This window comes from Pituophis catenifer, unplaced genomic scaffold, assembly GCF_029215685.1.
Source record: "Pituophis catenifer annectens isolate HBS135680 unplaced genomic scaffold, rPitCat1.0.hap2 SCAF_1, whole genome shotgun sequence".
Lineage (NCBI taxonomy): Eukaryota > Metazoa > Chordata > Lepidosauria > Squamata > Colubridae > Pituophis > Pituophis catenifer.
In genome coordinates this window covers 107,310,477-107,322,055 of record NW_027256881.1, presented here as the reverse complement: position 1 = coordinate 107,322,055, position 11,579 = coordinate 107,310,477, and the positions used below count along the sequence as shown (strand labels likewise).

General features: G+C 40.4%; 1 protein-coding gene across 1 annotated transcript; it reads right to left on the bottom strand.

The window, feature by feature from the left end:
- Positions 1 to 2,307: 2,307 nt before the first annotated feature.
- Positions 2,308 to 9,538, bottom strand: NDUFAF4 (NADH:ubiquinone oxidoreductase complex assembly factor 4). Its single transcript, XM_070953862.1, has 3 exons — positions 9,391 to 9,538; positions 7,043 to 7,140; positions 2,308 to 2,616 (listed from the first exon to the last, which is right to left on the bottom strand). Exons 1-3 carry the CDS (start codon positions 9,509 to 9,511, stop codon positions 2,323 to 2,325), a joined length of 513 nt encoding a protein of 170 aa, XP_070809963.1. The 5' UTR covers positions 9,512 to 9,538; the 3' UTR covers positions 2,308 to 2,322.
- Between the last annotated feature and the right edge of the window lie 2,041 nt (positions 9,539 to 11,579).

The following is an 11,579-nucleotide window of genomic DNA, read 5'->3' as shown; positions in this document are numbered from 1 at the left end:
GGTCTATAGGCTCAGCTAAGACGAGCTCATTCTAAGCTGAAATTAATTTATTGAGGCAGAGCTGTTACAGTAAATATTTGTAATTTATTACCAAAGCTGTTTTTTACGTATGTTTTAAATTTCAACAAAACCATTCTGCTGCTGGGTTTTGGGTAGAATTTCTCTTAATCTCATTCTTCTTCATTCCACACTGGAATGAATTCAGGATAACACTATTTCATCTGAAGAAACAGATTCTAATCAATACTTGTCTATGCCATAATGAAATTGAAGGGGCTGCTTGATGCTTTTTGGGTTTGGCTACAACAGGGTAACACAATAATATAGCTAATTCCCATTAGGGTTTTATGTATCAGTTCTAATGTGTATCTATTTTTGATGGTTACCACCTTTAAAGCGCTCCATGGCATAGGACCTGGGTACTTGCGGGACCGCCTTCTGCCACCGATAGCCTCCCACCGTCCAGTACGCTCCCACAGAGAGGGACTCCTCAGGGTGCCGTCAGCCAGGCAATGTCGGCGACCCCCAGGGGGAGGGCCTTGCCCCCGGAGATAAGAAGGATATCGGATCTTCGGGTCTTTCACCGAGCCCTGAAAACTCTTCTTTTTCAGCAAGCAGGGCTGGCGTGAACCCCGCCCCCCTTTTTTAGTTTTTAATGGTTATTAATTGTTTAGTTTTAATCTGTTAATGGGTTTTAATTCGCACTGTTTTAATTCGGGCCAAAGTATATAATTCTTTTAATTAATTTTAAATTTTGTATTGTTATGTATTTTAGTTTTGGCTGTGCACCGCCCTGAGTCCACTAGGAGAAGGGCGGTATATAAATTGAATAAATAATAATAATAATAATTAACTTGCATGCAACACCAGAGGCGCTAATGAAAAAAGTAACAAGTTCTATGAGCAGAAACATTTTGGAATCCATAAATAGCATCTTAATCTGCTTTTCCTCAAGGTATACCTATCTAAATCCAGGTTTCAGTTTTTTGGGAATATTTTAACCTGGGTCCAGATTCTTCTAGATAAGACTTTTCTTTTGCACCTGATGAACACTTCCTCCTCAAGAGACAATTGAGCAATTCACTAGTCAGTTTAGAGTCAATGTTATGAACCAGGGTATCTTTGTTTGCAAATAATAGCCTCTGAGAAAGCATCTCCAGGGCCACACAAGTCAAAACAGAGAGGTGACACTTTCCAAACACTCCCCTATGGACTGAAAATTTTTTCATCAACCTTCCATCTCTGTTGCTAGTAGGGACAAAAGACAAATAATGTGCATCAATCCAGGGAAGGTTTGGATTCAGATCCCACTATCTTCCTATAGAGAAAAAAAAATACAACATCTATACCTATAGGGATTTACTTTTAGTTGTTCTATTTGCCCAAGCAAAGCTGAGAACTGAGATAACATACAATTGGTGGCTCAAATAACCAATCCTGTCCCCTCACGTTTCCTGCTCTCCAAGTCTCACCAGGAAGTTTGCTCCAATTATAAACAACAACCAAAAAAAGCTAAGTAGCTAGAACAAATGTATTAGAACTGAAAGGAGAAAAGCTGTATCTCAATCGTTATTTCCACACAGTCATAAAATGCAGAACCTTCACTAGTTATCAATTACAGACTTTTACTGACAGGCTGAAACAAGTTTAGCAGCTAAGACAGGTTTCATGGGTATGATGCCAATAATTAACAATAGGATATTAAGCTGAACAAGGTAGTAAGGAAGAATAACTAGAATTAGGATCCAAAGTCACCGAAACAGAGGAAAAACAGCATTTGCTTCAAACACTCTTTGTTTCTAACACCGGTAATAAACTCAAAATTAAAAGAACGCCATCCCTAAATTTAATCTTCCCCATTTGTATGCGTGCTCCTTTGTTGACCAAATATAATAACTACAGATACGCACTGGCATTTTCTCAGAAGGAAGATACAAATCTGTTTTGAAAGCTATTTGCAGAATGCTATTAGGGCAGAAGCTTCTCCAGAGCTCCAGCTGAAAAATATCAGGTGCAAAGAACCTGCACTTTTATTGTCTGATTCTGAGTAATGAACACATGCTTTGGAACACATCATCCACAAGGCAGCCAACATTTTTAGAATATTTAAGAAAACTGCGTGACTGGCTGTGGGCACATCTCCCCCACCTGGCACTTCACAGCTCCATGATCAGGTTGGTTTGCTGATACAGATGTGCCACAGAAAATGCAGACACTACTGAAATTGCCTATGTTCGATTGATGGGGGAGGAAGAATTACTGTAGATAATATGTAATTATGGTTGAGCACTGACAAACTCTCTCGAGTTCTGATTGCTATTTTTATTTGGAGTCCAGGGTTTTCTGGTCTTTGTAAGGAAGGAAATCCATAACAAACGGGATGAAGAACGTTAAAAGGTTATTCACATCCTTCAGTTCTAAAGAATATTTCTCTGCTATTTTCTCAGCAGTCCATGTCTCTGGAGAGCGGTGATGATTGTTGAGAAGAGTCATGGCTTCCTCTATCAAGACTTTGCCTTTGGGAACAGTCTGAATGTCCAGATAATTGAACTGTCCATCTATTACCGGCCTGTAATCCTCCTGCTTATGTGGGAGATTTCTCCCTTTTTTTTTCCTCTAGGAGAGAAAAAAAAAACATTAAAAAAAAACACCATTAGAAATATGTTAGTCAATGTTCTATTTCTATATTAAGGCATTTATTTTTCATGTAACCATCTGTAACAAAGTTATGAACTACAGGTAATCCTTGGGTTACAATGATAAAGCAATGATGCAGTCATAAAGCAGAATGTATCATGACTGCAATGGTAATAGACATTGTCATTGTTAAGCAAGGACTGTGTAGAGCAAGGACCTCACAAGACCGCATCATGGGCAAAGGTAGGGAGCAAGGACCTCACAAGGCAAGCAAGGACCTCACAAGACCGCATCATGGGCAAAGGCAGGGATCAAGAGATGTTTGCTTATGCTGCTGAAACTTTGTTCCAGACACTTAGGCAGGTAGGTCCCACAAGTAGGTGCTAGAGTGCAGGGTGGGCAGGTGTTGGGGTAACCACTAGAGAATGCAGTCAGGCACTACAGAGAACAGGTGGACAGGTGCTGTCCACATGCTGTCCAGAGATTTATTTGGGAAAAAACTGGTGGGGCTGAGTGACTTGTAACCTCCTGCCAGTTTCCCATTGACTTTGGTTGTGAGAAGTTGGCAGGGAAGGTCACAAATGGCAATCACATGCCTATGGGATGTTGCAGGTCTCATAATTGTGAGTTGGTTCCCAAGTGCTCAAATTGTGATTACATGGTTACAGGGATGCACTGATCATTGCAATTCAAGGATCAGTTGTAAGACACACACACACACCATTCAGTGCTGTCATAACTAAATGGTTGCTGAACTAATAGCACTTAGCAATAGCACTTACACTTATATACCGCTTCACAGTGCTTTTATAGCCCTCTCTAAGCGTTTTACAGTGTATTACCCCCAATAATCTAGGTCCTCATTTTACCCACTTCAGAAGGATGGAAGGCTGAGTCAATCTTGAACCTGGTGAGATTCAAACTGCTGAACTTCTGGCAGCCGGCAGTCAGCAAAAGTAGCCTGCAGTACTGCATTCTAATCACTGCGCCACTGCAGCTCTTGGTCACTAAGTGAGGACTATCTGTATTCTTCTCTTATGACCCTATCTGGTTTCCCATTTAAAAGAAGTGTCTGGTTATAATACTTGTTATTCTGGCTGTTTAATGAACTGGAAATACCTCAGGGGTATTTGGAAAAATATTACATTACAACATCCCAGATTCATATCTAGGATTATTAACAAGCTAGAATCCTGAAATATGGCTGCCATCAGTTAAAGACAAATTCAAGCCAAATAGAATAATAGTCTGGCTTGTTATACAGTGGCTTGTTACTTTTTTATTTTCCAATGGTTTTAAAAATCCCTTTCCCCCTCAATGCATTTGCCTTCTCCCTCTCTTTATCCTCATGAGAACTAGGGAGGGTCTTGTCTAAGATGCTTCCTCAGGTTACAATTCTGTTCTGGACTCAAGTTTCTTTTATCTGACTGTTAACTTGCCAGCAGCTCTTCCTTTTCTTCCTCAATATTGTTTCTTCTTGACTATAATTCAAATTTTCCCTCAGCTATAGGACCTAGCTGGTGGCTCTGGGCATTCTCTCTCAAGACATTCTCTCGTTTTAAAAACCTCACAAGATTGTTCTGAGTCTAAAATGAGGGGAGACCTATATGCTAAGCTACTTGGAGTGTTTAAGGAGGAAAAAAGATATCAGTGCAAAATTAGAAAACAATTAAGAACCTAAAACAGCCCTGCTGGCTTAAGCCCAGGCCCTTTTAGTTTAACATTTGATTTCTTGCATTATCTAAACAGAAGTCTCTAGATGCAGGATCCAGTGCCAATTACAGCCACCTTAACTTATTTTCATGGTATCTAAATGCAAGCCTGATTAATTTTACATTACATCCAATTGATTTTGGCCAAATGTTGCAGCCTGTCAAGATATCCTCGGTATCTTATTTCTATTTTTAAATAATTATACATGAAAATATTCCCAATGAAGATTTGTTTTTTGGGTAATCTAAATGACAAGAGGCCTTGCCCATTAACATACAAGATAAAAGACATAACCTCAGAGGTGCATCTTTTCTGAAAAATAAATGATCTAATCATAAAAAAAATTTTTATACATTTCATTATCTTTTCAGGAATCTTAGAAAATTGTAAATGGAGTATTTAGGATTAGCCACAGAGCTTTAGTTATGATAACTGAGGCCAAGCAATTGTTTGTTGGGCAAAAAAATCCAAAAAGAAGGAAGGAGAATAAGGAAGCAATTGCAAATTCTACAGCTTAGTTTTCTCAACCTTGGCAACTTTAAGATATGTGGACTTCAGCAAGCTGGCGTATTCTGGGAGTTAAAAGTCCAGACATCTTAAAAGTCACCCAGGTTAAGAAAGACCCTGTAGGATAATGCCCCTTTGCAAGTCAAAATTGCAGGCTGGGGAGGGACCAGCAAGGCAAGAGTGATTCTTCTCTCTTTTTTTTATCTCCACCTAGTGGACTGCCAGAAGAAAGACAGTTTTTCTAAACTGATCCTTTGCAGTGGATTTTAGAAATTAGACTGAGCTGACGACCTATTTTATAGCATCAAAACACAAGGAATTTTACAAACTGATATGCTAAGAGATTGTCTGTTCTTTCTTGAGAGTTTTAATTGCTATGAAAAGGCTAAGCACAGGGACTGCTTGCAGTAGACTACTGGGAAAAAAAAAAGACTGGCTATGAATTTCTTATCTTGGATAAGTGGTTTGTCAATATCAACAGATCATTCTTTGCTATGCTGCAATTTGTTTCCCTTACTGGGTTTTACATTTTGACACTACCAATAATCATTAAAATTTAAAATAAGCAATGCTGGTGAGTGAGGGGTACCCTTTTAAGATATTTTTTCATTCCCCAAAGTGCCCCACAAGCTCCCCAGAAATCTTGTTATAGATTGATGTACAATTTCTCTTTAAAATACTCCAAAAAGGATAGTGGAGGACAGCAACGATAGCAAACACAGCCATGGTATTTTTTTTCCATACAACCTCATGAGAAATATTAAAATTCAGACTAAAGATAACTATCTCTGCAACTACAGTGAGTGGAGGAGAGGGGGAGAGATGAACAGAAACAAGGAGGCAAAGAAAGATCTGGGACAGAAAGTAGAGCAAGCTGCCAGAGGCACGGTATGGCAAAAAAGAAAAAGGAGGGCATCTCCAAGCAGGACACTCTTCAGCATTTCTTTCTAACTTCTAAACTCTGAGAATAAGCTGTCTATAGGCCCTGAACCTAACTCGTTCGCCAAATGCATGAGAGTTATCCTCCAGGCCCAGTTATCTCTCTTATATTAAAGTCAACATCAATTATCTTAGAGAGAAAGCCCTATTAAACACAGCCAATATTATTTCTGAATAATCTTCCAGATATTTGGACTTCTATAAGCACCTTAATGTCAGATTCCAAAAACAAATAAGTTATTCAGAAGTGCTTACTTCTGAATACAAGTAGTCCCCCAACTTACGACTACAATTGGGACCAGCATTTCCATTGTTATACAAGAGGTTGTTTAAGTGAGTCCCATCCAATTTTAGGACCCCTTTTTGCCACGGTTGTTAAGTGAATCACTGCCGTTTGCCAAGAAAATCCAGCTTCCCACATTGATTTTGCTTGTTGGAATCTGGCTGGAAAGATTACAAACGGAGATCACATCGTCGCCATTTGTAACCTACATGCCATTGGTGCAGTAGTTAGAATGCAATATTGCAGGCTAACTCTGCCCACAGTCTGGAGTTTGATCCTGATAAAGCTCGAGGTTGACTCAGCCTTCCAAGGTTGGTCAAATAAAGACTCAGATTATTGGGGGCAATACTCTGATTTTGTAAACTTCTCAGAGAGTGCTGTAAAGCACTATGGACCAGTATATAAGTCTAAGGGCTATTGTTATCCCAGGATGCTGCAACTGTCATAAATACATGCCAGCTGCCAAGAGCTCAAATTTTGATCACATGACAACAGTCTAAGTGAAAAGAGCGGTCAAAAGTCACTTTTTTCAGTGCTTTTGTAACTTCAAACGATTGCTAAATAAATGGTTGTAAGTCAAGGACTATCTGTGAGAGTGTTCAAATTACCAGGAATTCTGATGCATTTGCAGTGCATTTCCAAAATAAAGGCAAAACAGAATTTTGAGCAGGTGAAATAAAAAAGACATTTGGGAAATCTGTGAAAAAGTTTACATAGACAGATCCTTGCATTTATTAGGTAAATGTCACTGGGAATGGGAAATGTATAAGAGATTAATTGCATTCAGAAACTGAAAGAAATATCAGGCATTGGCTTGTACTGATATGGGTAAGAAATCAATATAAGAAAGCAAAGACGACTTAGACTGTGTCATGAAAAATCCTGAAACTTCTTTTGTCCCCAGTATGCTATGTAAAGCTGAATTATCAATGTGTGTGTGCATTTCAAGACTCTGTAACTCACTTGCAAGTCTGGATCACTGGAATCAACATAGACATCCTTCAAGAAAGTAAGAAGCTTTTCATCTTTTTTCTTTATCTCTTCTTGGAAATTGGCAGACCCTGAAGAAAATAAACATAAAACCCATAACTTTCCATTTTTACAACAAAATAACACAGTTCCAATAGAAGAGAATATATGTAGCTCAGAGCTGAACTGTGGAGTTCTTGGTGCTCTCTGAGCTTGGCTGTTTACCTGCAGAATTTTCATTATCAAACTAGGTAACTTATCAGTGCTAGTAAGTGTGGGGTTTGCTCCTCATTTATATATAATAGCTTGTCTTGTCAGGGTTAGTGGGGTATGGTTTTCTCCTTGGTAGTTTCTTGAAGAGGATATTGTTTTCTACTTGATTGTTTGTCTCCTTACTAGTTCTGTGAAACAAAAAGCCAACATCCAGATAAGCAGAGATCAACACCTAATAAACAAACAATCAAGCAAGCATAAAACAATACTCTAATCAAGGAAGTACTACAAAAAAACCAACAACATCCCCGCCAATACTGGCAGGGCAAGCTACTGTATATAAAAAGAAAACAAACACCACTCTCCGTAGCACTGATAATGTTACCTAGTAGGTTAATGAAATGTCTGAAAGCAAACAACCAAGCTCAGAAAGCACCATGGACTCCACAATACGGTTCTAAATGAAATCATAAACAAAAAATCTGTATGTGTGTTTACAAACACAGACACACATCCCCACACACACAACATCACGGCACAGCAGGAAAAGATAGGTAGAAGTTGTTTTCCAGTGGATTGTGGGTGGGTAGAGTTGATGACGTTTCCAGCCCTGAAAAATGGTTAGCCACCCATGTGGCTGGGCAAATCAGTCCGAGTGTCATTTCTCTAGTTTTACTTTAGTGCATTGCATAAACTAAGTGATTGTGGCTTATTTAACTATAGAAAGTAAAGAAAGCAGGGCTAAGTGTGTTGTGTGTTAACTGATCTGTCTGGAGCTGGAAGGAACATTACAGGTAGTCCTTGACTTACGACCACAATTGAGCTGAAAATCTCTGTTGCTAAGCAAGTGTGAAGTCTCCGAAAGATGCCCTAATTGCCAGCAAGACATTTGTTAAGTGAATTTTGCCCCATTTTACCACCTTTCTTGCCACAATTGTTACGTGAATCACTGTAGTTCTTAAGTCAGTAACACAACTGTTAAGTGAATCTGATTTCCCCATTGATGTTGCTTGTCAGAAGGTCGCAAAAAGTTATCATGGGACACTGCACCTGTCAAAAATATGAGTTAGTTGCCAAGCAGCTGAATTTGGATCACATGAATACCTGGGGATCCTACAACTGTCCTAAGGGTGAAAAACGGTCACGAGTCTTTTTTTTTTTTTGCAACTTTGAACAGTCACTAAACAAACTGTTGAAAGTCGAGGACCCTCTGTACAGGAGTTATAATTTCGTATTTTGCAACAGGGCTATTTCGTGTAAAAAATGTCAGCCACGATTAAAAAAAAGGAGATATTGTTCGATCATTTGTATGTTTACATCTGCACTGATGGAACCGGAAGATCTTCATAGAGCTGTGGTGGCACAATAGTTATAATGCAGTACTGCAAGCTACTTCTGCTGACTGCCAACAGTTTGGCAGTTCGAGTCTCACGGGCTCAAGGTTGACTCAGCTTTCCATCCTTCCGAGGTCGGTAAAATGAGAAGCCAGATTGTTTGGGGCAACATGCTGACTGTGTAAACCGCTCAGAGAGGGCCGTAAAGCACTGTGAAGCGGTATATAAGTCTTATTGCTATTGCTATATCCACGCTGCCTCAGCACCCTTGCACCTCTACAGCGTCCCAGACTACCCGTCCCAGCCTCTGCTCATTATCGCAGACGCGCATGCGGCTGCTGCTAAAAGCCCAACCATCAATCTGTCTTTCCAAAGGCAGAGCTAACGCGCGGGCGCGGTTTCCAAAACTTGGGAGCGGAACGAAGGGTCGCTTCAATGTCACCAGCGCCTTTGGCCTCGAAAATCGCGGTTGCTTTTGTCTGTGCAGCCGCCCCGCCAGACCGGATTCATTTAAAGGACAAAGCCTGACTACGAATATCCCCTCCCTTTGCAAGATTTACTCCCAAGGCCCCTTTGATGCAAAGGGAAAGGAAGCCCTTTGCTCTCTATGGACGCAATGCAAACACTCGTTCCCTGCCGCGGGGCTGCCCGGGGATATTTCCCGACGGGACGGCGGCTGCTTCCCTCCCTCTCCCAAATTCCCTTTAATCCAGCCTCTCTGCAGCAGAAAGCAAAGGAAGCGGCGCAGGGGGTGATTCCACGATCCGGCAGCGCGTTTGCGCCCGCTGAACTCACAATCCGGCTTGACTGCGGTGAGGTGGCGCGGGGCAGGCTTGGGTTTCTTCTTGCTGATTTCCCGGTGCGCTCGGCTCTCCACGTTAAACTTGCTAAGCACGCGGGTCACCCTGCCGCCCATCGCACCGGCTCACAACACAACGCCTCGGGGAAGGTGTCAGGCTGGCCTTTGCGCAGAAGACCGGCGATAGGAGTATAGACCGCGGCCGAGGGCGCCGCTTAGTGGAGCGGAGGTCGGGTTGTTTTCTAAAACAGAAAGTCGAATTCGCTTTTTGTTTTGTTTTTGTTTTTGTTTTGGGAAATCCGAAACTGACGTTCATTTTATTATAAACTTGAGCCCGAACTTTCTGTGATATCCCGCCCCCCCGTGTGAATCAGGAAGGTGCGAGCTCGAAACTTTGCGATCCAACTAGGGTTGGGAAGATTGGAAAAAAGGACACCCACCCTTTGACTTTCTGGGCCTCCATGACAAGTATTACAGCGAAAATGCCAAAAAAACAAAAACAACCCCCCCCCCCCAGTTTTAGTATCAGGATTTCAATTGCTATACTTTCCCTATAAATTTTTATTTTTCAAATACATGCTAATGATAATATAGAATGGACAAGAACGCTCTTCAAATTTCACCACAGGAACCTGTGGGAATCATGTCACCTAAAGATTACAGTGATTTGAAGATTTGAAGGGGATGGGTTGAAATTGATTGCTCATAGAATCAGGAAATAAATAATGTCAATCTAGAATCTGTCAACAGATGAAAGAAAGAAGCAGGCATTTTCACAATACCCCAAAGTTTTAATGACTACATATGAAGAACATAGTCTGGTTCTAACAAGGTGATGCCCACTGAAATTAAAATATTGTGAATAATTGTGTGTGTATATCAGGGGTGAAATCTAGCAGGTTCTGGATGTTGTGGAAGAAGGAATTCAGAACCATCCCTTCAGGGCAGACAGAATCAGTTTATTTATTTATTGCAATAAAGGATCAAACCTGGTATTGCTACCAAAGAGGTCTGAACAACCTATGATTTTCAGCTCAAAGCATTTATACAATTTCAAACAAAGGACTCTGTGAAGTCAGCATTTTCTTATTATCAGAGACATTTGTTACACAAAATGACATACCTTAATTACTATCTTTGCCAAACAGTTATAATTCTTCTTAGAAGTTGCTGAAGCATAGCTTCAAATTATCTCTTGTTGAAACAATAATATGGACATCTCCTCTCTCTGACCTTCAAAATGTAAATCACCAGACTGTCTTTATCTGTGACAAATGAGGGGCCTTGATGTAGAAATCCTACTTGAAAGGAATGTGTTTGCCTACATGCTGGATACAATTGCAAGCATTTTCTCTTTTACAATATTAAGAACAAAGAGGGCCCTTCAGTGATCATCTAGTTGGACCTGATTTTACTTTATTTATTACTTTCCCACATTACTCCCCCCTCTGGAAGTTTGTCTATGCATAAACTTCCACAACCTACTTATAAGTGTAACTACTGAGTATAAAAAGTTCCAATAAACAACTCTATAATATAAAAATCCTAACAAAATATAAGAAATAAAGGCACATAAAAGATTATATATGATTGTTTCCACTCTCCTAGGTCTTAGGAAGATTCTTTCCATTTTTCCACCGGTTCCATTTCCACATATGGATCTGCCTCAGAATCTGTAGATTCTTCCACAGGGTAGGGACCAAGCTGATTAAGAAAATGCTCTGTCAAAGCTAGTTCCCTCTCAACTTGAATCTCCTGTACTGCTCTTATGGATAATTGTCTGAGGAGTGGTATTACACATGGGATGAATGCTAAGCCAGCGATGGCACATATGAACAAAAATATCATTTGTTTAATCCATCCGGATCCAGGCACCCAAGAAAACCACATGTCAGAAGTTTGTAACCTCTGACTTATCTTGGAAGCCCTATCCTGCAATTCCTTGGCAATTTCTCTGACCACATCTGATTTATTACATGTTCCTGTCCAGTTTTTTGGTAAACACAAATATGCATCCTTTCCACATAAGAAGATTTATGGAAAAGGCATGCGCTCAGTAGTTCCTTGCATTAGTCCAGACCCCTAAGTCCCTGCCACAAACATTCCTGCCAGTGGTTGCAATGGGACTTCCAGTGAGGGGTCCTTCTGTTTATCTCTGAGAATTGGTCCTTCAAAAACATATCGA